Source organism: Fimicolochytrium jonesii (assembly GCF_025526975.1).
Source record: "Fimicolochytrium jonesii strain JEL569 chromosome Unknown EV422scaffold_18, whole genome shotgun sequence".
NCBI lineage: Eukaryota > Fungi > Chytridiomycota > Chytridiomycetes > Spizellomycetales > Powellomycetaceae > Fimicolochytrium > Fimicolochytrium jonesii.
Window position 1 is genome coordinate 54908 of NW_026515685.1, and position 22218 is coordinate 77125.

The 22218-nt window shown below is 55.9% G+C and overlaps 7 protein-coding genes across 7 annotated transcripts; 4 read left to right on the forward strand and 3 right to left on the reverse strand.

The window, feature by feature from the left end:
- Positions 1-2847: 2847 nt before the first annotated feature.
- EV422DRAFT_535088 (uncharacterized protein) lies at positions 2848-4508 on the reverse strand. The gene is made up of 6 exons (XM_053070718.1): positions 4324-4508; positions 4189-4233; positions 3849-4117; positions 3501-3566; positions 3357-3432; positions 2848-3278 (listed from the first exon to the last, which is right to left on the reverse strand). The coding sequence occupies exons 1-6, from the start codon at positions 4384-4386 to the stop codon at positions 3258-3260; spliced, it is 540 nt and encodes a 179-aa protein (XP_052923996.1). The 5' UTR covers positions 4387-4508; the 3' UTR covers positions 2848-3257.
- EV422DRAFT_535090 (uncharacterized protein) lies at positions 4455-7688 on the forward strand. Its single transcript, XM_053070719.1, has 4 exons — positions 4455-5691; positions 5765-5863; positions 5942-6007; positions 6091-7688. Exons 1-4 carry the CDS (start codon positions 4759-4761, stop codon positions 7531-7533), a joined length of 2541 nt encoding a protein of 846 aa, XP_052923997.1. The 5' UTR covers positions 4455-4758; the 3' UTR covers positions 7534-7688.
- A 445-nt stretch (positions 7689-8133) lies between these two features.
- Positions 8134-10175, reverse strand: EV422DRAFT_535093 (uncharacterized protein). Its single transcript, XM_053070720.1, has 2 exons — positions 9858-10175; positions 8134-9553 (listed from the first exon to the last, which is right to left on the reverse strand). The coding sequence occupies exons 1-2, from the start codon at positions 10051-10053 to the stop codon at positions 8211-8213; spliced, it is 1539 nt and encodes a 512-aa protein (XP_052923998.1). The 5' UTR covers positions 10054-10175; the 3' UTR covers positions 8134-8210.
- An 824-nt stretch (positions 10176-10999) lies between these two features.
- On the forward strand, positions 11000-13452 carry EV422DRAFT_535099 (Alpha/Beta hydrolase protein). Its single transcript, XM_053070721.1, has 6 exons — positions 11000-11479; positions 11779-11905; positions 11967-12150; positions 12238-12402; positions 12477-12635; positions 12708-13452. The coding sequence occupies exons 1-6, from the start codon at positions 11359-11361 to the stop codon at positions 12987-12989; spliced, it is 1038 nt and encodes a 345-aa protein (XP_052923999.1). The 5' UTR covers positions 11000-11358; the 3' UTR covers positions 12990-13452.
- A 1465-nt stretch (positions 13453-14917) lies between these two features.
- EV422DRAFT_116689 (uncharacterized protein) lies at positions 14918-16813 on the forward strand. Its single transcript, XM_053064639.1, has 5 exons — positions 14918-15445; positions 15534-15673; positions 15741-16335; positions 16411-16632; positions 16715-16813. Exons 1-5 carry the CDS (start codon positions 15157-15159, stop codon positions 16768-16770), a joined length of 1302 nt encoding a protein of 433 aa, XP_052924000.1. The 5' UTR covers positions 14918-15156; the 3' UTR covers positions 16771-16813.
- A 1999-nt stretch (positions 16814-18812) lies between these two features.
- EV422DRAFT_498224 (acyl-CoA N-acyltransferase) lies at positions 18813-19681 on the forward strand (the record flags this gene model as incomplete). Its single annotated transcript, XM_053068001.1, has 3 exons — positions 18813-19115; positions 19218-19367; positions 19451-19681. The coding sequence occupies 3 exons, from the start codon at positions 18813-18815 to the stop codon at positions 19679-19681; spliced, it is 684 nt and encodes a 227-aa protein (XP_052924001.1).
- A 182-nt stretch (positions 19682-19863) lies between these two features.
- EV422DRAFT_116617 (uncharacterized protein) lies at positions 19864-21496 on the reverse strand. The gene is made up of 6 exons (XM_053064638.1): positions 21336-21496; positions 20882-21254; positions 20610-20807; positions 20446-20528; positions 20269-20366; positions 19864-20178 (listed from the first exon to the last, which is right to left on the reverse strand). Exons 2-6 carry the CDS (start codon positions 21099-21101, stop codon positions 20088-20090), a joined length of 690 nt encoding a protein of 229 aa, XP_052924002.1. The 5' UTR covers positions 21102-21254; positions 21336-21496; the 3' UTR covers positions 19864-20087.
- Between the last annotated feature and the right edge of the window lie 722 nt (positions 21497-22218).

The window sequence follows — 22218 nt, forward strand, 5'->3', positions numbered from 1 at the left end:
CGCCCAGTCTGTCATTTCCACCATTCCCCTCACCATTTCCCCAACTCTCGCCGTGGTTGTTGCTGTCGTCCGTAGACGTGGTAGACGAGGCGCTCTGTGCTGCATTGAATGATGCCTCAGCACACCTGTCCTGCCCCGCTATTTCCGAGTGTGTATTCGGCAAGACACGTCCTCCTCGTCCCAGCTGTCCTCCACCCCAGTTTGGGCATCCGCATCACAGGGTCGTGTTCTGCCCACATCCTAGTAATACTGGCATTGCTCCCGGCGGGGATCTCTCTTGCTCATCCCAACCGGAAACTTCATCGCGCTCCCGCGTCCCGAGGTATTCGGAGTAGACCGGCTTGCGATGAACCCATTTGTTCAGATGAGCGTCCTTCCAGTCCCTAGCTTATTTTGGGACGCAACGGTCTTGTGTCTCACCAAGAAGCCACAGAACTCGTAGATCCCCACCCCATATCCTTTCATCCCCTTCTTGAATGCCCTGAACGGGACCTCGGCAGGGTAAGCAGCATTGGCCACTGCTGTTTCGAGATCAAAAATAACCGTGAGGCCAAAAGTCGGAGCTAATCCTGCTGCTTGTGGCGTCGCAAACTCTCAACTCGTCGTCATCGTAAGTTGACCGGGAAAATTCCCTCACATTAACGACGCCGTCCGAAATCTTAAGACATATGACTTTTACTTGTCCAAGATCCACGGATTGCGCACAGGAAGGCGGCGGGTCCCATTCACCCGAAGCTTATCGGCGGCGGCTTAACCGCGTTTCTTTCCACTTGATTGTGACGTTCTTGAACTCTCCGGCTCAAACCATCTCCATTTCCGCCGGTGCGCGAAAGAATGGCCACATCCAGCATTGATAGTGGTAAGGAGTATGTCCGCGTACAGTAGTATCCCACCTTGAAGAGGAGTGTCTGGATACCGATCCACTCAATATCGCCACTCTTCCTACGCCCCATCGTTAAATGCGTCAGCAACTGTTCTGCGGCCTCTGGGCCTGTTCCAAACTCATGCACGTTCGTTGATTCTGCGTAGAGAGGGGCAACCTTGTGCTTCAAGAACTTTTTGACGCGGATTCGGTATGCCCTCTGCTCCTTGGCCGTCATTTCCTTTTCCACTTTCCCACCGGCTTCTGCCACCGCCGCCGTTACCGCTTCCACTGCTTCCATCACAGCATTGGGCATTGCATCTGTTACTGCATCCCGCACCGCCACAGTTGCCTCCCTCACACCCTCCCCCACACCCTCCCTCACAGCATTCTTCACACTCTCCATCAGCGCACCCATGACCCGCCTCGGCCTCCTTCACAGCGTCCTTCACAGCTGCAGATGCTTCTCGTTTAACCAACGACTCGATCTCCCGTTCATGTCTCAGTCAGGCCTTCCCCCACTACGGTACCCTTGGGAACTCCTCGTCCGGCGATTCGATTGACGTAGGGTTTAGCTCGGCCACCCATGACCCAAAGAGCGCTTTTTAGCAGACCGGATATGCCGGGATATCTACGGTTTCAACGTAACTCTCGCAGTAACCTCCGCAAATCGCTCTCCGAGTTTCACAATTTCGTGAGAAACCCAGACTTTGCCCATCATACCAGGACCATGTTGCCAAATCGGGTTCGTATCCTGGTACCCTCGCTCTGCCTCCAGTCCGGTGAAAGCAGTGTTACGTCTCCTGCCAATGGTAGCTTGGCGAGCCCTCGGTGTGTAATATTTTGACTTCGTGCGGACTTCGTGAGCGTCAACGGTTCCTTGGAAGGCACACGGCGAGGCAGGTTCCGACCGTGGCAATTTTTCCATTCACCCTCAAAAGTGACCTCTCGGGATCCGGGATAGCCGCAATCTCGAAGGTTAACTTATCCCCGTCCGGGTCTGCCCCCGCCAGGTTGATGTTGACTTTGGATGAGGTACCGTTGAGAACCACAGGAAAGCCGTAGCCCCCCACAGGGGCGCTTGAGGGATACAGAAATGGTTGGGCGCCGGAAAGCTGAGCTGTGCCGTTGCTGTCCCAGCAGGGATGCTGCGGTGGCTCCAAAGCTTTGCATTTGCCATCGCCAAGTGGACACCACGGCAACACGTTCGGCGTGCGACCACCGGGCATTGAGCGGCGCATAATCGAAGGCATATGCACATTTTTTGGGAGGAGATGCAGAAGACAGGCCAGCTGCGTTCTCACTGAAACACCAGCGTAAAACGAATCAAAAACTCACCACGCCTTCGCTGTTCCTCTAGCCTCAAGCTACCACTACCCTTTGAGCTCGGTGCGTCCCAATCCGCCTCCGTGGGAGGAATCGGAGAACCGTATTCCGCCCGGTGAAATACTACGACTGTGTAGGCATCTGACAGGTCTTGCTCAACCGGTATGTTCCAAAGACCCGTTGTAACGTTAGTGTGAAGGCTGGCAACAGAAGTCTTCTCTATTTCAACGTCCGAGGAACCCTCGAGGATTGTTAAAAATTAGAGCACCCCGCCGCCTGAGCCATGTGCCCGCAGGCGTCTTGCTCTTCCATCGTGCACTAGCTTCCAGTTGTTCCACCTGGCGGCTCATCAGTTAGGTCTCTTGTTGGGTCACAAGTGGCCTTGGTTGTTGGTCGGCCAGTGTTTGACGACAAGGCGCTTTGGGGTACTGGTAGCTAGCCAATCCTGTTGTCTGAGACTAGGTATATAGAAGCGGGATCGTTCTCTTTCCTCTGTTGAGTTTGTTCTGGGTCAAGATTTTGCAAGATCTGGGAGTTTGAAACAGAAACAGCCACGCGTAGACTCCCCTTGCTAACGATCTCCCAGGCGAAGAACATAGAATTGGCCCAAATGTGCCTCCCTCTCCTTCCGCCACTTCCTAAATTCCGGACTCTACGCATATCCCTAACGTCACAACGTGTGCATATATATTGATGTATGTATAGTATGTCGAATAATTGATATCAAAAAGTAAACCAGATGCAACACCGCCCACAACATCCTCCAGCCATATCCCCACCCCAGTGTCGTCTCCCTGTGCCATATCTACGCGAAACATTCCCCGGATTCTGGCAGCAGCGACCGCGTTGCCGTAGGACGACGGTCATTACTAGTAGCCGCTTTGCGTTCTCACGCATAGTCGGATAGTCGCCACCATATCAAGAACGAGCGGGATGTGAGATGGTGTATGGTGTTTTCTGGGAGGTATCAAATGACCGCTGCATGTGCAGCGGTTCAGAGATGAAAGTGTGTTCGTAGTTGGTTGTGTGTATTTTGCAATGGCGGTAGCGGTATCCATAATGAGGGTGCTTAGTGCGCTTCAACGAATTCCTGATTGGGCGAGATAGAGTTGGTAAATAAGATTTCCGCGCATGGCCCCCACATTGCAGTTAGGATCGAGGTACATACCCGCTGCGCGAGCCTGGCGGTCGCTTTCATAGTCTCGACTTCTCTCCAGTAGTTCAGAGGCGTTTCGGGATTGTTTCTGTGTACACGTAAATGTGTTCATTAGGAAGCGGACGATGGCAGCCGCAACACATTTCATGAACCTACCGGTAACATGTAACAACCGCATTCTCAGCAGCTACGCAATCTGCTTTAGGGGTGCCTTTTGGCGGTCTAAGAAGGAGGGGGAGGGATCGGAAAACAGAGGTGAGCAGGAACATGCAGAATTTCGGCGAAGTCAACAGGGGCGAGGTTGGGCAGTTTATCGAGGATGTATCCACAGACAAGCCCAACTTTCCTGTCTTCATCGGGTCGGCTCCATTTCGGCCGCACACCCCTCCTTCCTTCCCCACCTTTCCACTTCTTTCCCCGACAAGTCGTTTCTCCCCGAACTTCCTCCTTCCACCTTCCATGCCCTATCCCATCCTCTCCGCCACATATGCCCCCAATACATACAATCTCTGCCTCCTCAAAACATCCTCAGCCTCTCTCGCGACCGCTTCTGCGGACCGTTTCTCGTTCACGAGACGTTTCTGCTGGTGGAGATCGACCTGACGTGCTACGCGGGACTGGACAGCAGCCTCGATCGATTCGTCGTCGTCATGGCGATGCTGTTGGTGTTGGTGTTGTTGGTGTTGGGGGAAGGGAGAGTCGAAGGGTGTTGGTGGAGCGCCGCCGAGGGGGGTCCTGCCTGCGGCTGGATGGGGAAGGCGGGTGTAGAGTGGCTGGTGGTTGGTTGTTGGAGTGGTTAAGTCGTTGAATGGGATTTCACAGAACAAAGTGAGGAAAGCCTTACGTCTGGTGCTTGGCCGTCTAGCTTGCGGAGGAGGTTGGGAGTCAGCTAGTGTCGGTGGGGGTGAGAGGAGGTGAGTACGTCTGTCTGGAGTCGTTGGCTGCCGACATGAGCTAAACGCTCTTGGGCGAGCAATACCTGTATGGGGACCTCAGGCTCGTTGTATATGATGATAGGCTCCTTTGAGTTCCTTGCGCCCATGGTTGCTACTGTGTGGGTATGTGGACGGTTGACGGTGGACGGTGGAGGGTTGGTTGCTGTTGCTGTTGTTGTTGTTGGTTGCTGAGAAAGCCGCCTCAACGTCGCCAGCCGTCGCCTGTTTGATCTCTCGCTGAGGGGCATTTCTCGCTCTCGGACGGACGCGTTTTCCCACGAAAACACCGACTGGGGATTGGGGACGACCCGACAGGAACAACGACGGAAACGGGAGAGCCAAGCCTCGCATATCGTTGACGGCGCTGAGGGAGGCGAGCATTCGAGGGAAGGGAACCAAGTCAGGAAAGGTGCTCCCCGCCTCCTAGCTCGAAAAAAGCAGGTCATCCTCCCAGATCGCCTTCGGACTTGTAAAACGATATGATGTCCTCCTCAACAGCACCACCAGCGCCGCAGCGAACACCGTCTCCATGCAATGGACCTGCCAACACGCGGCCGCCACCTACCTCGGCGCGACCCCGGCCATGGACCATGCCTCGCGGTCCGGCCGTTGAGCAGCCGAAGGAGACATTCGGAGAGTGGATAGCTGCGAGACACGCCAAGGCGAGAAGACCAAAGAGCCCACCGCCAACGGCACATGAGATAACACGGGGATTCCAGATGAATACGGAGGCCGACTTAGAGGATCGCAGTGACGCATCGCCGCCGCGCCAACAGTATCGGAGAAGCACTATTGCCGCGCTGATGCCAAATACACAACCACCCAAAATAGAAGCGCAGGCGAGCCCACCGCTGAGATCCCAGACCGACGTAGGTCGGCCAACACCCTCGCGACCCGATGAAGCCGCCGCCGTTACAAATCCGTCAACGCCGTTCGTGCTCGCGCCAGAATCCCCGCTTATCCAGCTCTCCACGTCCCGCTCCAATGTAAATGCAGCGAATGAACAAGTGTCGTCCAATGCCCCTCGATCCGGACCGAGATTTGCACAGAGGGTCGGCAACGAAGTGTCGTCTCCGTTCTTGGATGCCCCTCGATCGGGATCGAGGTTTGCACAGAGGGTCGCCAATGAAGTCGCGTCTCCTTTCGTGGACGCCCTCCGGTCGGGATCGAGGTTTGCACCGAGGGTCGACCAGATGATCGCGCCTTCAGCTGAAATATTGGCATCCGTTAATGCCCTCGACGTCGATGATGGCGGAAACAGTGGAAGGCCAGAGACGCCGCCCTCTCCAACGCCATTGCGGCAACATGCTTCCCCAGCGCAACCTCATTCACTAAATCCGGAGACGAACAAATCGGAGACAACAAACTCGAACACTGCAAACGTGGAGCCGGTCCCCGCTACCTATGAGGAGGTATGCACACAGCGTGCATCAGACCATATCTCGATCAGACGGTATATCAATGCGTTTCTTTCCCTTCTCATAGGCATTACAAAAGATTCGGAAGCAACAACGAAAGATACTGAACTTAGAGGCTAGTCGGTCAAGGGTGGCTAGATACGTGAAGGCAAAGGAAGAGGAAGCGGTACGCTTCCATATGTCCCAGGTTGTTTCGCAAGTCAGAACCGACCGCTCAGCCACATATCCCCTTCCCTCTCTATAGGAGAAAATCGAACACTTTGCCAACTTGGAACGTTCATGGGCAGCGCAGGATGCTGACGAAGACTGGGTATGTGTATCAAATTGCCCCAATGATGTTTGGATTGCCGCATCCTGTGGACCTCATTGACCACGACATTTGCAATTCGCTAGCGGATGATCGAGGAACTGAAGGCGGAGAAGAGCGCTATGCAGCAGGAGCTGGATGCATTGAAAGAGGCGCACAAGAGTCTGGAGGAGATGTACCTCGCCAAGTCTAGTCATGAGGAAAACGGGCCCGTTGTTGGGACGGGGGTTACGGTCGCCTCGCAGACCATGTACGAAGGCCACCAGGAAACTGAATTGAAACAACACGGCGAAAAAGACATTGTTGCGGAAAACATTCATCTGAAGAACGAGCTGGCCTCTCTCGAAGACAAATACCAAACGGTCCTCCAATCCGAACGCGAAAGCCTAGCCCGCATCCTATCCCTAACCGAAGAACGAGCCCAATCCGACCAAACCCTCTCCGCAGTCCAACATTCCCTCACCGCCCTCCAACAATTACACACCGATCTCCAACATCAACACAGCACCCTTCTCCAATCCCACACCACCCTCCAAGACCACCACACCGCCCTCCTCCAAACTCACGCCGACCTCATCCTCATCAAAGACGCGCTCCTCCTCGACCGCGACACCCTGCGCGCGCAGCAGGACCGCGAACTGGAAGGCTGGCGGTCGAGTCTGGGCGGATTGCAGAAACGGATTATGGGACAGCAGGAGGAGATTGAGGAGCTGAGGAAGGGGTATGATGAGAGTATTGAGATGTCGATGAGGGAGTTGATGGGTGTGGAAGATGAGAAGGAGAGCGCGATGGTGGGAGGGGATGTGTTGGGTCACTTGCAGGATGAGGGTGAACCCAAGAGTATCTCCAAAGAGGCCTCCCCACCCCACGAGCCAACCGACCTCACCCACCCACTCCGCAGCGAACTGACAACCCTCCGCCAACACCTAACAACAACCACTGAACAACTCACCCACCTCCAAACCGAAAACGCCGACCTACACTTCGTCCAAGCCACCCAACGCGACAGCATCGACTCCCTCACCGAAAAACTCGCCCACGCGTCCAGCGAACAGACCCGACTCCGTGCCCAACGCGATCATTTCCGTGAAGAGGTCAGCTGTTACAAGACCCATCTGGTGGAAGCTGTCAAGAGGGTCGATAGATTGGCTGCGGAGATTGACGAGTTGCGCGGTGGGGGGAACAAAAGCGCGGTGGATGAGGAGGACCTGAGACGCCGTGAAGCCATGTGGACGCGTGAACGATCGGTGCTCGCGGACGAGAACAAAGGGTTAAGGACGCAGGTGGACACGCTCAGATCACAAGTGGAGAGATGCGAGGGCGAGCTACGGGGGTTCAGGGCCAGGGTGAGGAATGGAGGTGGGCGGGGGACGGGGAGAGGGAATAGTGGTGCTGCAGTTGTCGGTGAGCAGGATCGGAGGATGCGGATGAGTTTGCCTCTGGGGGTTTTGCAGGGCCGGGGAGGGGATCTGGGTGGGATGCGTGGTGGGGATGAGAGAGGTGCTGCTGGACATATTGGAGATGTGTGAGGGATTTGGGGCGTGCGTTCCACACATATACATGGCACGACCACCTTATCAGGTATCGTCATCCGTCCCCCACCCCAAACGAAGTGGGGCTAGAGTACAACATAATGTAAAGCGTATACGTACAATACATACAATATATCGAAAGACTCTGCGCGAAAATCCGACGTGCCTGAGATAATACACTCTCAACCTGTATCTAAATCCTCGCAAATCGGTATCCACATTCACAATGTAATATACAGGACAAAAACCGCAATCACAAACGGTGCTAGATGAAACTATGCCGTCCGTGTCCGAATCAGAAAAGTCTGTGCGTTCGGACCAAGCGCCTTTCCCCTTTCAAAAGACCAAAGGAAGGAGGGACCACATCCACCGTATTCCCCAATCTCATTACCGCAACCCCACTATGCAAATAACCTGTACAGAAAGAGAGCGACTAGCATATACAAGAGGCGACAAAAAACCTACATACGTATGATACAGATGAAACCACCCACCCCCGCACAAGAGGGGGAAACAGACGATATCGCGGATATCCCGCACATGCCGTCCCGAACTCGCCAGCCAGAGCACGGTGCAGCTATTCGCACAAAGGAAAAAAGAGGGTGGGGGGGGGGGGGGGGTTCGGACCAGCCGCACCGACACCATCAAGTGCCACACACCAGCGCTCGCTCGTTTCACCGCCCCGGGGGCATCGTCCCGGGTGGCGGCACCTGATAAAAGCTGCCTGCATACGCCGAGACGGCCGAGTTCTCGGTCTCGGTGCCGACCGCGGACGCCTTCGCCATCGCTCTCGCCTCGAACCCCAACGTGTCCCGCCGGTTCCCGTACCCGTACGACACGCTCTCGTCGTCGTAGTACCCGCCGACATGCTGCTGGGCCGATGACGAGGGCGGGAGGGGGGGTGATGCGCCGCAGGGGTATTCGCCGGATGGATCGGCGCGGTAGTACGTGTTGTCGGCGTAGGCTGAATGGTGGTCTGCCGCGGGGGTGGTGTTGTCGTAGGCCTGTTTCGTTCGGGACGCTTCGTGGTTGTTGTTGTTGTCGGCGGTGTAGGAGCCGTCCAATGCGGTGGGGGCGTCCTGCGATCGGGGCGGGGAGGCAGCCTGCGGCTGGGAGAGGAGGTGGGGGTAGGGGTGGTCGTAGCGTTCCGAGCCGGAGTTGTAGTCGTAGTCTGGGTAGGCTGTTGTTTGGTGGTTGTAGGTTTGTTGTTGTTGCTGGTGGTATGGTGTGTCGTAGGGCTGTTGGTGCTGATGGGCGGCGTATGAGGCGTAGGCGGCCCCACCTGCGAGCGGGACTGCGGCGGCGGCCGGGGCCGAGTAGCCCATTGCGGTGGAGGGGGCGTAGTAGGCCGTGTCGTGGTGGGCGGGGGCGTAGCCGGCCATGTGGTCGTGGGGTGAGACGTAGGCGTAGTCGGGGCGTTCGGCTACGGCGGGGACGGGCGGGTAATAGGGTTTGCTGTAGTTCTGTCGCTGTTGCCGATATACCCCCTGCGTCACAGTGTCGAGGTCGTCGTCGGTTTTTTTGGACATTTTGGGAACGCCGTTGGCGCCGATGCTGTCGATCCCTGGCGGGAGGGGTTGCGGACGGGCGCCGGCGCCGTAGTAGGCCCCGTCTGATACCGACACGGGGGGTAAACCGGTATTGATCTCGCTGTTGTTGGCGACTATCATGCCCTGTTTCCTGCTTAACTGGGTCTTATGCCTCCTCCGTGCGGCGAAATACGCCACTTCGACGATGAGAAACATGGCGCCGGTGATGATGGCGAGGAGAATGAACCGCGTTTTGGCGGAGGTGGAGCCGCCGGAGGGGTTTGTGGTGTCTGGGATGTCGCCCGCGCGCACTATGGCGAGAATGGCGCCTACTAGGGCGCCGAGGGTCACTGTACCGGCGAGGGTGGAGAAGATGGAGTGGATGTTGAAGGCGATAGCGCTGTAATCGATTCGGCGACGGCGGTACATCAAGAATGCGATTCCCGTAATCGAAGAGAGGATAAGAATCACACCAACTACCCAGAATCCTACAAAAAAAAAATCAGGCACAAAAATGAATATGGGACTCTGAAAGCGACCACCCTGCAAATGACAAAAAAATAAAGAAGAAACGATCCAACGCTCGCTGAGGCTCGCTGGAGCCCGTGGTCTGGAGTATTCCGCCTATGGCTCGCCCGCCAAGCAACCCTGCACCTCGCTGTGTCGCTCGACGCAGTGCGCATTCGCTCCGCAAGACAACCGCTCGCTTTGCGCTCGTGTACGTCCACCATCCTTGCGCCTCCGGCACAATCCGCCAGCCCTCCACCTCGCCTCGCCGTCACGAAGACATACCAATTTTGATAAACTTATTAATCCCGGCGCCAACGACGACAATGCCGCTTCCGGCGTCACTCGGCCATTGAGGGAGGTTATAGTGAAAGACATCCTGTGTGAAAGTGAGTTCAGCGGCAACCGCCAAGAAAAAGAGCCCTGCGAGGAAAGCGATGGCGTTAAGAGAGGCGACGAGGGTTGCTGTTGTGCGGCCCATTGCTGTATCAGGGATGAGGTGTGAAGTGAAGTGTGAGGAAGACAAGGGGGGACGCCTTCACCAGTTCAGAAAGCGAAAGGCGCCAGCGGCTAAGGGAGGATGAGGGGGGGGGGGGGGGGGGGGGAATAGGAAGCACTCTATGTTCAGAGTGCGTCGAGTGTGTGTCTCTCCCCTGCGTCGCCGGTTGAGGCAGCGGGCGGTGGTCGTGTGCGAACCTTGTCCGTCCCGGAAAGGGAAGGGCCACTTCGACAGGATTCACAGGAATGAGGGGCAACCGACGCGTTACACTCAGTCACAAGCGATCTTGGCGATTACGCACCGCATCACGTGAGCCCCATGCATTTATATTGTGCGTGTTCAGACCTCCAGTCGACTCTGGGTGTAGCAACGCGTTACCACCACAGCATCGACTCCCATCCACGCGCTTTCGGAAGCTACATATGTCCCAGATGTTGTGAGATCTCAGTGCTAGGTGTCGGGAGCGTCGCCCCACCCTCTGAGTCCGTTCAGTTATACCTACTGCATGTGGAGATGCCCGTTTGTTCAGGCGTCTGCATTCCCACATACAGTACCTGGCAGCCCCATGCGCGACAACCCCTCCGCTACCCTTACGCATTCGGACAGAGCTTCGTGCAGATCTGCGGGAGGGAGATGGAACTTATACTCAGGGTCCAAATTGCGTTGAAAACCTTGTCAAATCAAGGGGGGGATTCATGGATATCCCCCGTCCCTCTTCCCTCTGTCTCTCCATGTGAGGAAGGGTATTTTCAGAGAGTCCCCCGTAAATGTCTGTCTAGTTTTGGGATGAGCCGCGGATGGTTTGCGTCTGTCAGATGCGAAGGGATGGTTAGTTATTTCCCAGTGTATTATCACTTGCTGATCACGTCACGCGCGCGTTGTCCTGTCTGTCTGTCGCTGCGGAGGAAAGAAGACACGTCGCCGCGAGGACAAGGACAAGGACAAGGACAAGGAGCGAGAGACCCCACGCGAGCACACACCCTCGTGCGGACATTCCAGTAATATTACCCTCTTAGTCGCCTTTTCCCGTGGATCTTGCTTTTTCCCTCGGTTTGCTCGGTTCGATTCCTTCTCGTATTTATTAAAGAGACCGCCTCCGCCAACCTCGTCAACGCTATCCCCAGTCTCACTCCGCTCCTCGCTCATTGCAAAAGAAGGAAACTCAAGCCCAACCGCACTTCCAACCTCCCCTCCCAAGCCAACACCTACCACCCACTCCAACTCTCCACCCACCGCCGACCCTCACACCGCCCGCCAACCCCCAACCCCCCGAATTCGAATTCCAGAATGACAATAGCAGCCCAGTCCCAATTCGCAACAGTCGCCCACAACAGACCCTCCGGCGGGCCCTACCGTCTCTGCTATGAACTGCACGGGGAGGGACCTAACAAGGTCTTGCTTGTTATGGGTATGTTGTTTCAGGACGAGGGGAGGTGTGAAATGGGAGGTGTGTCCGAGGGGTTCGGACGGGGTTTTGGAGGTGTGACGTGGAGTGTGAAATGCGGTGGGGGTCTGCAAGGGAAGCGAGCGACAGCGAGCCCAATTGCGTCGGAAACGAGGCGCAAGAAAGCCCGTCGGTCATCCATCGCCCGACTACATGAACCCGCCTTACTCGAGATCGAGCGCCAAGCGCCGGGTGTAGCACGCGAGGGCGTTCGCGTTCGTGACCGAGTCCTAACCTTTCCCTTCGAATATCAAATTACACAGGCCTCTCCGGCTCTTTACGGATGTGGGACACAACTGTACGACAACTCCTCGCCCGCGGCGGGTTCGAAGTCTGCATTTTTGACAACCGCGACGCCGGCGATAGTGACAAGCCTGGGCCCGGTTACTCGTGAGTCCCCCTCCTCTTAAAACATGCAACGCTAAACCAAACTCATTTTGATTCATTGCAGCATCCAGGACATGGCGCTAGACGCCCTCGAACTCCTCCACCACCTCAACTGGACCCGCAACGTGTTTGTCGCAGGCATATCGATGGGCGGGATGATCACGCAGGAACTGCTGCTTGCGGCGCCCGAAGGCACGTTTGCGAGCGCCGTGCTTATTTCTACTCATGCCGGTTTGACTGTTCCGCCGGTAAAATACCCTTTTTGCACCGTTCCGTCAGACAGCGTAGTCGGATCAGAAAACGTCCCATCTCATCCCTTCGATACCCCCACACAGCTAGCAACCATCGCAGTCTTCTCGAAACTCATTCTCTGGCCCTGGGGTCGTACGGAAACGGACATCATCGAAGGGTTCTGCAAACTCGTCTTCCACCCGTCGTGGTTGGACGGCGAGGCGCCCGTCGACTCGGGGTACACGACCAACCGGGAGATGATGCAGCAGGTGTGTTTGTGGCATCGCAAAAACCCCCCGCTTTAAAAGCATGAAAGTTCTGACATCTGTGATTGATAACACAGCAACTCCTCCGCGTCGGCCGCCAAAAAGGCCCGCAGCCCGACCACTCCCGCCGCGGGCAGATCTGGGCCGTGCAGCGGCACTACGTCTCGCCCGCACGGCTGCGCAGGATCGCCCAGCTGCAGATCCCCGTGCTCGTCATGACCGGGACCGATGATCTCGTACGTTTCTCCATCCCTTCCTTCCACTTTCCTCCCCAACCCCACTCACACACCCTTTGAATTGTTTTCCAGTTGATCCGCCCCAGCAACTCCCACCACCTAGCCCACCACCTCTCCTGCCCGCTCAAAGAGTTCCCCTCCGCGGGCCACGGCCTCCCGCAGGAACGCCCGCACCAGGTGCACAGTCTGATGGTCGAGACGTTTCGGAAGAGCGCGGCTTACATGAGCCATACGAGTACGGGTGGGAAGCTGGTGGCGGGTGAAGGGCACGGCAGGGTGGAGGTGAATGAGGAGGAGGTGAGGAGGAGGGTCCGGGAGGCGGATGCGAGTGTTGCTAGTGCTGCGACGCTGTAGGTTGGGCGCGGGGGATGTGTGTGTCGATGCCATGGCGCGGTTTTGGGAGTGTTGGAAAGTGGGAGAGTGTGTGGCTCCAGCGTCACCCCCCTGGGTCCTCCTCCGGTCCGTTATCGTTTATTCTTGTTCTTTTTGGGTGTGCCCGACCCTGTTTGTAACATTTTTTTTTTGCGTGCGGTTGTACAGTAACTCCCTTCCCGTCAACGTACTTGATATCAATGCGTTTCTTGCTCTCCCTTTTCTGGATGGGGAAGACACGCCCATGTATTGTTTACACATGCCCACCTTTGCGTTTGTGCTCGTTCATGTGGGAGAGTCGTTTCATCGTTACCCTGCAGCCAAGGGTGTTGCGATGGGCTACTCAATGTACAGTACGCGCGTTACGTGAGCACGGCGGACCTTCCGCAACGCGTTGTACTTGGCAAGGCCGGGTGACAACGGGAGACGTGGGTGTATCTTGGCTGTCGCGAGTGCCCAAATGCAGGCTGCCCGTCAAGCGATCGGCTTTGGTAATGTTCTCGAATCGCCCAGTCCTGTGTTTTCAAAAGGGGTTTCGTTATTTCGACGGCACCGCCTTATTTCGACGGCAGCTGCGCAGCACACACATACTTTGTTTGAGCACACAGACGGAAGCATCTCTTTCGCAATTGCGGAGGACTCACCTCCAGTTCTGAACCAGACTAGGGTAGCTCCGTCCCCACCCCTCCGTCACCATTCTGATCATGCTGGCAGAACCGAGGCACTTGCAAGGAAAGTAGGAGCATCGACTGCACTAATAGTCATATAGCAACTTGTATTTTGCGTTCAATGACACTATTTGGGCATAGGTTCTCCCTGTATACTGGCTCTACTCCCACACGTTGTGCAGTGCTCCAAGCTCCTCAATGGGCAGTGGTGCAATTGCAGAGTGCTTTCAGTACAGAAGTCAAGTTAACTATCACACCTGGCCGTGCCGGCAGTGAACTACCACGCCTGGCCATGCCGGCAGTGGTCATAACTCTCCTCCCGTGTAGGAAACCACCCTGCTGAGAGCCCCCACTGAAATGTCCAGGTCCACCGCAGTTGCCTGCAGATGCTGCCAGGTTGGACAAAAAAGCGGCGACCACACGCAGCTGCCGTCGGAATAAGATGATGCCGTCGAAATAGCGATTCCCTTCAAAAGCAGATGTACATACAACGACGTAATGCTGGTCCTGGAATAGCACTGGTGTGATATTCCAGCGCATAGGTGCGACGCGAAGTTGGTGCTATTTGACTTTCGAATAGCCCTGGTCTCCAATAGCACCGGTGTGCGATAAATGTACTGTACACGCTGGCTCTAATTGTGTTGTGAACGAGCCAAGTTCATTTGTCTAATACAGGATCCGCGCGGAACCACGCGCCTTATATACGCTACGAGAGTATAAATGCAACATTGACGGGCTGGCGGGCTTGCAACTGGAGGACACACCTGGGTAACCTGGCGGTCTCGTACAACATATGTACTCACTCTTTCGTCCGTGACCGGCGGCCGCAACCGTCTACTATCTATCATACAAAAAATAGAAAGCCAAGAGTCATGTCTTGCTCCTCCCGACTTGGAAGCGAGTGGCCTTTCCTGTCGGCGTTTCACCATCTCAAGATTCTCAACTCACCGCCACTGCACTACGATCGTCATGTCACTGAACGATAAAGAAGCCAAGGCACTGGAAGATGAAGAAGCCGAGGCACTGAGCAAACACTTAGGAGGGAAGCATGGACTTGGGGCTTGCAAGAACCTTCTGAAGGTACGGTGCTATGTATAGCATTTTGTAACGTTCTGGATAGAACGCAAAACGCTTAGCGTTCACTGTAACTTAGATCATCCCACCACTCTGAAGAGCGTGCGAGATCGAGCACCTTTGCCAACAACCATCAAGAAAAAAGGGGACTGGAAAGAAATCATCAGGTTTTTTGACGCCGAGGCGGACGTCGAAAAATCAAAGCTCGAAGAGATGAAAGTGCTTCTGCAAGACATCTATCCAAGCAAATCTATGACCACCGGGTGAGTTGCTTTTACCGTTTTGCTTGCCTTGTCGGAACCTCACACCTCCGACTCGCCAGCAGCCATGGTGCAAGGGACACAAATGGAACCTGTGCCTTCGAGACCACCAATGCATTCCCCAATCCGGCTGTTCCCTCGGTCACCATGCCCGTACCTGCGGCCCAACGCAACTCGGTCAAGTTTGAGGTTTCTCTGGGACAACCGAATGAAGCCCGGCCCTTCAACTCGCCCGCTGGGAACTCTGCCGACGATAAAGCCGCCAGTATCGCCTCAACAGATATGGACACGTTAAAAGGAGCCACTGTCGACCCCGCCTCGGCCGATGCGGCAGTCAAGCCTCCCAGCTTGGCGGCAGCGTATTCCACTCCGCAGACTAGTGCGTACCACCTTGGTGGTCCGGGCTCTCCTCACATGCAGGTTTCTCAATGGCATGGTGTGTGCGCGCATGTTTTCAACAGCTCTTGTTGCTTGATTCCGTGTACACAAAGAATACTCAAACTCACTCACTGCTCACTGTCCAGGTTACCCGCCCTATTACTCCCCACATGTTTCCATAACAGTTACCACGAACACTGTCTCTGATGACAAGGCGCACCAAATGGACGTTCCTTCGATGGGCGGATCGGTCGCCGATACCTCTGTGACGAGTAAGGCTGCACATGTAAGCTTCCCGAGATAGCAACACAAAATGAGTCGCCTTAAAACTAAATAATGTTCCACTCATACAGGTCCTCTCGACAGTCGCGTCGGCGTTCGGGTCTTCGGATGCTGAGGCGGAGGAGTCCAACCCCCAAAGCGATACCTACTACTTCATCGGCATCGGTGCCTTGACAGGATTTCTCATCGGATTTATCATCCTGTGCATTCGAATCGACCTCCAAGCCCTCATTAGTGCCCCTGTCGGCGGTACCCTCATTGCGGCCGATGGCGCGCTCATCAAAGCCTATTTCAATAAAAGGGAGCGCGACCGACAGGCAAAGAGGGCAGCATTTCAGAGAGCTCTTGAAAAGATCTGCGACGACCCGGACGTACGGATCTTTTTCCAGCTTATCACTCGGGGGAAAATCCCGCCTCTTGCGGGATGCAACGATTGCAATCATTGCAACATTGGAAACTTCCACGAATGTCCGAAGGCAGAGTGCAAGTTGGAGAACCAAATTCACTTCGAGCATCCCCTTGGGACACTGGGCCTGAAGGATATCCGGAGAAATTATTTGTTCATGGAGGAAGACCACATGGCGGACAGCAGGATAAGCAAACTTCGAGCTGCATGCGTAAAGGCCGTTCGCGTTTTTCACTTCCAGTGGCTGGAGCTAAAGAAAGGTGAGGCACTCTCCATTCTCCTTATGCGGACCTCATCCCCTGATCTCATCGGAATTTGCACGCCCATATTTTCAGATAAGAAACTTCTGAAAGAGGTTGTCCGTGAAAGCAATCTGGAGACGCTTGTTCATTACGAAAACTCGGTCCTGCACGAGCATCACCACGGCGACGGGAACAGGCCTTACAGGGCACAACGCTACGGCACGTCCAGGCTTTACCACGTCTGCTACCATGAGCTTTGCGAAGCCCAGTTTTGGTCGTTTATCGCATTCCTCAACTTTGTGGAAAAGGTCCATGGTAAGGACGCCCTTCTTCGTTGCAACTGTGCGTCTATTTGCGTTGGTTGAGTTCTCATCACTCACCCTCGTGCAACCAACAGCTCTCACCCCGTGCAACAGCCGTCGACACGGAACCGTCCGCCTTGTGCCACACTGACGTCTGCACCGTTATTTGGATACCCGGTTGCCCCTCGAAGCCCGTGCCTAGACAGCACACCCATGAGCCCCCCACGCACACAGTCTCAATCGCCCCAGCAGATCACAAGCAGCAAATGGAACCCATCCAGCTGTTGCCGTAAAACGACTGAAACGACCTCCCACACATGAAACGCAGAACCCGTTGCCGGCAACGGATGACCTAACCATACCTCATTCTGATACCGTGTGATACCCTCATGCCTAGTAGATAGAACACCAATCCTTGCGCCATAGGCCTCATCGTTTGAAAACTTTCCTTGCATTTGCTACGATACCGTATGATATACCCACTCGCCTAGAAGATAGAAAACCGAGAATTTGCGAGTCTTTGAAGTTGAACACAATAAAAAAAGGCAATGCTGAAAAAGATACATAACGGTGTCTTATTACACGTCCACGTCTGGCGACTCGGCGATTCCCTATATCATGTCCGACCCTATCTAACGTTTACGGTGGATCCGGCACCCGACTCGACATCGTACACGCCGATAGGGACTCCGAGAACAGTGCGTCGGCCGCCCATCGGTTGAATGAAGCGTTCCTGCATCTCAGCACCAGACTCCTTGCTGGGGTTTTGTGCGCACGTGGACACTGGGTACAGAGCCGGAAACAAACAAACGCCAATGAACCCTTATGAACACCACCGCAAACACACAAACAAACATCCACCCGCCGTCAGATTCGCGGTCTGGCGCCGCCGGTGAGCATACACACCGTGGCCGCGATGCCGTAAACGGGCATACGAAAGCCAGCAGCATGGCCGCGTGATGCGTCCCGGATCCCGCCTGCGGTTTCGCGAGCAGCACGAGGGCGTTTGGGGCGATGGGATTGTGAGAGCGGGAGGTGGGCTGCGAGTGCTTCGCCGCGGTGGTTAGGAGACGACCGTTGTGGCCGGGAGGCGGGTTCGCTCGATGATCACGCATATGACGAGGCCTCCGTCGTACGTTGGGGAGAAGGGACGTTACTTGCAGATGCTTCGAGGTTGGGAATGGTACCTGTTGGGCTGATGTTCCAGCATCCATCTACCGGGGTTTCGTCTGCAAAGTACAGCTGTTGTGTTGTTCAATAATGAAAACCCTGTGGGCAGATTTGTTTGGTGAGTTGATCTGGACAGTGGTGTCCGGGCCCTACGAACCAAGGGCTCTATCTGCCTTGCGGCTGCGAGTGCATGAAGAAGCGGAAGCGTCAGCCAGGGAGTTTGAACAGATCACATATGATAAGATCGCATGACCCATTGGTGGGAGGAACTGACATCACAAGTTTTGCCAAGCAGACGCCCCGATGTAGGCCCACGGCACCCGATGCGTAGCACCCTCGCACTGGCATCTTGGTGAAAATCGGCGAACGAGGTCCCTGTCAAACTTCTGTCAATTCGCAACGCTTCTGGCCGCACACCCAAAAGGCGTCGAGAAAAAAAGGGAGGAGGGGCTCGCAACTGACCCTTGGGGTGGGTCGGTGGGCTTAGCTACGGGCAAAGCATGTCATGTTGTCGCAACTAACTTACGTCACCCTGTAGGGAAACTCAGGACCAAAGTTGGAAAGCACACATGGGGGTTGCCGAAGAAAACAAGGAAGCAAGCTCCATGAGGCGGGCATGGAGGTCTTGATGCAGGAAATCCTAGAAGCCGGGGCCTAGATCCACGCAGACCAACACGGCTTACTTTTCTATAAACCGACTCTGCACCACCGTAACGTCCCAGGGGTCCAGGGTGAGCGGTGTGCTGAGGCCCACCCGTTGCTTCGTACCCGTGCCCCCTATATCTAGTACGATGCAGCGATACCGCGGCGGTCACTCGTTTGGAAGTGCCTCGGAATATGATAACTCTCACCGTTGCCATTTGTCCCCAATTTGTCCAGAATCTGTCCCCACGTCAACTTGCCACGTTTCGCCCGCCTGTCAGCCTGTCACCGTTCAGGTCACCGTTCACCTTTCTTCATCTCCATCACAAACCCCCACCTCGCAATTATCATCCCCCCACCCCATCTGCCCCACCACCCGCCATGTCCTCCGCCTACGGCGCCATCCCCCCACCCCCCGCGACCACTCCCCTCCCCCTCCCGCACTCTTTCATCCTCCGCAACGGCACCTTCGCCATTCTCACATCCTTCAATCCAACCTCAGATTCCCACCTCCTCCCCGTCCTGCGCGGCTTACTGAACGCAGAGATCGAGAAGGGAGACACCTACCCGCAGGAGCAGGTGCTGCAGGAAGCGGAGTTTGAAGCCTACTTCTGTAGCGGAACCGTGTTTCTGGCTAGGGTTGCGGGCGAGGGGGGGGATGTCATTGGGTGCTTTTACGTCAAGGTGGGTTGGGCAAATGCGCGGCTCAATTTGCGCTGACCCAAGTCGAGGGGAAATTGCAATGGCAACTCATTCCCACGCTTTGCATGGTTCCCCCCCTGCCAGCCGAATTTCCCCGGCCGCTGCTCGCATATCTGCAACGCCGGGTTCATCGTCTCCCCCAGCTACCGCAACCTCGGCGTCGGGCGCGCGCTCGCGGAGCTGTTCCTCGTCGTGGCGCCCAAGCTGGGTTACAAGGCCTCTATGTTCAATCTGGTACGTCCTTTTATTCTCTCACCCGCATGTATGTGTGATGGTAGGGAGGAGGGTGGAGGGTTTGACCCCGTTTTTGGTATTAGGTGTTTGAAAGCAACACGCCCTCGATCCGCCTCTGGCGCTCGCTCGGGTTCCGTGAGATTGGACGGATTCCCAGGGCCGGGAGGTTACGGCTTCCCGTTGGGAATTCCACGACGACCTCCGAGGTGGAGTCTGGAACAACGACCGCGGGTGGGGTGGGCGAGGTGCAGGAGACGTATGTGGACGCGTTGATGTTTTATTATGATTTTGCGGATTTAGAGAGGGCGGCGTAGGAGCGGAGGATGGGACATGAGGGAGTCGGATTGGCGGATGGATACATGTCCCCAGGTTTAGGAAGACGTGGGAAGACGTTAGCGGGACAATTTGAGGTGTAACGATTTGCAATGCGGCGTAGAACGAAACAGGCACAGTAGAGCAACTATGGTGGCGATATCCCCGGGGCCTAGTCGCAGCTCACATCCGATAGCGGGCAGGAAAACGTACATATATATATTTCGGGATCCTCCACCTGGCCGTGCACGAACACCGGGGCTACCCTACATAGCGAGCAGTGAACCACAGCGGTCTGCATCTTTCTCGATTAGCCCTGGGTATACCATCCTGATTCAGCGCCCCTACTCGCTTCACATGATTGCGGTGTCCCTGCCGCGCAACCACACTTGGAGGGGACGCCCTCCCTCACAAATAGACCCTCCTCAAATCCGCCGGCGCCGTGATCTTCTGACACTGCGGGCATAGGCGTTTCGTGCCTAGGGTCCTGAACCAGCATCTAGCAACCACAACAAGCTCCATGTAAGTCCAAGTGACATGACCATGAACGGGGATACAGCATGAGGAACTGGGATATGATTCAACGTACTGTTCGCAATGCACATGCCAGCACACGATGGAGACCAGCGGGTCGGTGTAGGGGTCGAGGCAGATGAGGCATTTGGGGGAGGTTGATGAGAGGCGTTCCTAAAGCGGAAGTATGGTGAGGAGGGGGGTGTTGGAATGTCGTGCGTTTTTCTGAAAGGGTGTGGAACATGACACGTACCAGATCGCGGATCCGGGATTTGAGGGCGTCGATGACGAGTTTTGTGTCTGACGAGGAGGAGGGTGGATGGTCGGTGGATGGATCTAAGGCGGAACAATGGGCAGGTGTTGAGCAACAAGCACGGCCGGCGTGCGTGGGGACACCGAGGTAAAGAAACCACTCACATGTATCGCGACTGTCCCCGACGGTCCCGGGCTGTGCATCCGCATTCGCCCCGGGGTCGATGTCGTCGGTGCTGCGAAACGGATCCAGGTGCTGTTCGCCGAACTGCGTCTGTCCAAACTCGTCGGTGCCGTCGTCGTCGATGTCGATCTCTTCGTCGGTGTCTTGTTCGGCGGGTTTGCGGACTGTGAAGCCGCTGGCTGGAGAAACAAGTAACGGTGGGGTTAGCTTGAGCGCAGAGCTGGTATAAACTTCCTGTGACGAGGTACCCTACCTGCAAACCCGCCCTCCAGCATCGCCGACGCACGCACACGGGTCTGGCCCGCCCACGTATACTCCTCCCACTGTTCGCCGCTCCCACCCTGGTCAATCGCGGGTACATTTAACCCCGACGACGACGACGCGCCGGCCGCCGCGTTCTTCTGCGCTTCCAGACACTCATCGATATGTCTGTTTAGCGCCTCGGCTTCGAGTGGTAGAGGTTGATCGCACATGAAGCACCGGCCGCTGTCCCCGTCCCCGCCATCTCCTACGCCACTGTTGTTGTTGTTGTTGGTGCCTCGCCGCTTATGGGACGTGGGTTTGGCGCCGACTCCGAGCTCGGCTTTCCGTTTGAGGTTGTTGGCGCGGAGTGTGTACAGCAGCTACTGGGGTAAGGGAGCAGACACAAGGAATTCAGTTGTTTGAAGCGCGATAGTTGGGGGGGATGTGAAGAAATTTGGACGCACCATCTCGTCCTCATCCAACTGATTCAGTGCATTGGACGCCAATGCTGCGGCTTTTCCTTTCGTCACCGAGGCGATCTGCTGCGCGGCTGCCAGCGCCGCGCCTCTTCGGACCCTTGACGGCCTGGAAAACGATAAATTGATTCATCAGAACTATCAACCATCAGCCATTGACCATCCAACTATCACCCATCCACCGTCGAAGTCAACCATCCACCATCAACCATCCACCAGCGCGTAAGCCCAGATCGCTCCCTTCCGTCGCAGCTCGCAGACGCTCGCTAATACATGGGAGTAAAGGCAGTATCGCGCGCTTGGTGCAATGTGGCTCGCTCCGCTCGCATTGGCTCTGGTCGACCTCGGTAACGCTAGGTCTCCCAGAGCGCATCAATCCCAAGCGTCCCTTCACCTCGCTGCGCTCGCCGCAGTCCGACTTCGCTATCGTCGGGGGGAATTCCACGCATCATCCCCCGTGTAGGATGTATGTAGATCACACCTTCCCCTCGTTTCGCTCGCGGCTCGCCTCGCTCGCGATCCATCCATCCCCCGGACCTAAAAGCCCACCCATTCGTTCATCCCCAACACCCACCCCGTGGCATCCTCTACAGCCTGCTGTACCGTTTGTCCGTCGGCTACACGCCGCAGTTCGAGTTCGCAGTGGGTGGCGAGGTCGCTGAGGGATAGTGAGAAACCGCAGAGTGGGCACGGTTGGCGGCGGGTGTCTTTTGGAGGGCGCGGACGTGGTTAGGAGGACTGCATGAGGGTGTTGATATCATGTGGCGTAACTTACCTACCTGAAGGTGAAAAAGGCTGGTGGGGTTCTTTTCCATTCCTGTGCATTCAAGACGGTGAGTACACGTAATAGGACAATTGTCCAGCGAAAATG

Coding starts and splice junctions, on each gene's coding strand:
- EV422DRAFT_535099 (XM_053070721.1), top strand. CDS start 11,359: ATGACAATAGCAGCCCAGTCCCAATTCGCAACAGTCGCCCACAACAGA. Junction 11,480..11,778: donor CAAGGTCTTGCTTGTTATGG/GTATGTTGTTTC, acceptor CAAATTACACAG/GCCTCTCCGGCTCTTTACGG. Junction 12,636..12,707: donor TGACCGGGACCGATGATCTC/GTACGTTTCTCC, acceptor ATTGTTTTCCAG/TTGATCCGCCCCAGCAACTC.
- EV422DRAFT_535093 (XM_053070720.1), bottom strand. CDS start 10,053: ATGGGCCGCACAACAGCAACCCTCGTCGCCTCTCTTAACGCCATCGCT. Junction 9,554..9,857: donor TAATAAGTTTATCAAAATTG/GTATGTCTTCGT, acceptor TTTTTTTTGTAG/GATTCTGGGTAGTTGGTGTG.
- EV422DRAFT_535088 (XM_053070718.1), bottom strand. CDS start 4,386: ATGGGCGCAAGGAACTCAAAGGAGCCTATCATCATATACAACGAGCCT. Junction 4,234..4,323: donor AGCCTGAGGTCCCCATACAG/GTATTGCTCGCC, acceptor CACCGACACTAG/CTGACTCCCAACCTCCTCCG. Junction 3,279..3,356: donor CCGCCAGGCTCGCGCAGCGG/GTATGTACCTCG, acceptor TCGCCCAATCAG/GAATTCGTTGAAGCGCACTA.
- EV422DRAFT_116617 (XM_053064638.1), bottom strand. CDS start 21,101: ATGTGCGATCAACCTCTACCACTCGAAGCCGAGGCGCTAAACAGACAT. Junction 20,808..20,881: donor GCTGGAGGGCGGGTTTGCAG/GTAGGGTACCTC, acceptor TTGTTTCTCCAG/CCAGCGGCTTCACAGTCCGC. Junction 20,529..20,609: donor CGGGGACAGTCGCGATACAT/GTGAGTGGTTTC, acceptor GTTCCGCCTTAG/ATCCATCCACCGACCATCCA.
- EV422DRAFT_116689 (XM_053064639.1), top strand. CDS start 15,157: ATGCCCGTACCTGCGGCCCAACGCAACTCGGTCAAGTTTGAGGTTTCT. Junction 15,446..15,533: donor GCAGGTTTCTCAATGGCATG/GTGTGTGCGCGC, acceptor CTCACTGTCCAG/GTTACCCGCCCTATTACTCC. Junction 16,336..16,410: donor GTGGCTGGAGCTAAAGAAAG/GTGAGGCACTCT, acceptor CCATATTTTCAG/ATAAGAAACTTCTGAAAGAG.
- EV422DRAFT_535090 (XM_053070719.1), top strand. CDS start 4,759: ATGATGTCCTCCTCAACAGCACCACCAGCGCCGCAGCGAACACCGTCT. Junction 5,692..5,764: donor TCCCCGCTACCTATGAGGAG/GTATGCACACAG, acceptor CCCTTCTCATAG/GCATTACAAAAGATTCGGAA. Junction 5,864..5,941: donor AGGCAAAGGAAGAGGAAGCG/GTACGCTTCCAT, acceptor CCCTCTCTATAG/GAGAAAATCGAACACTTTGC.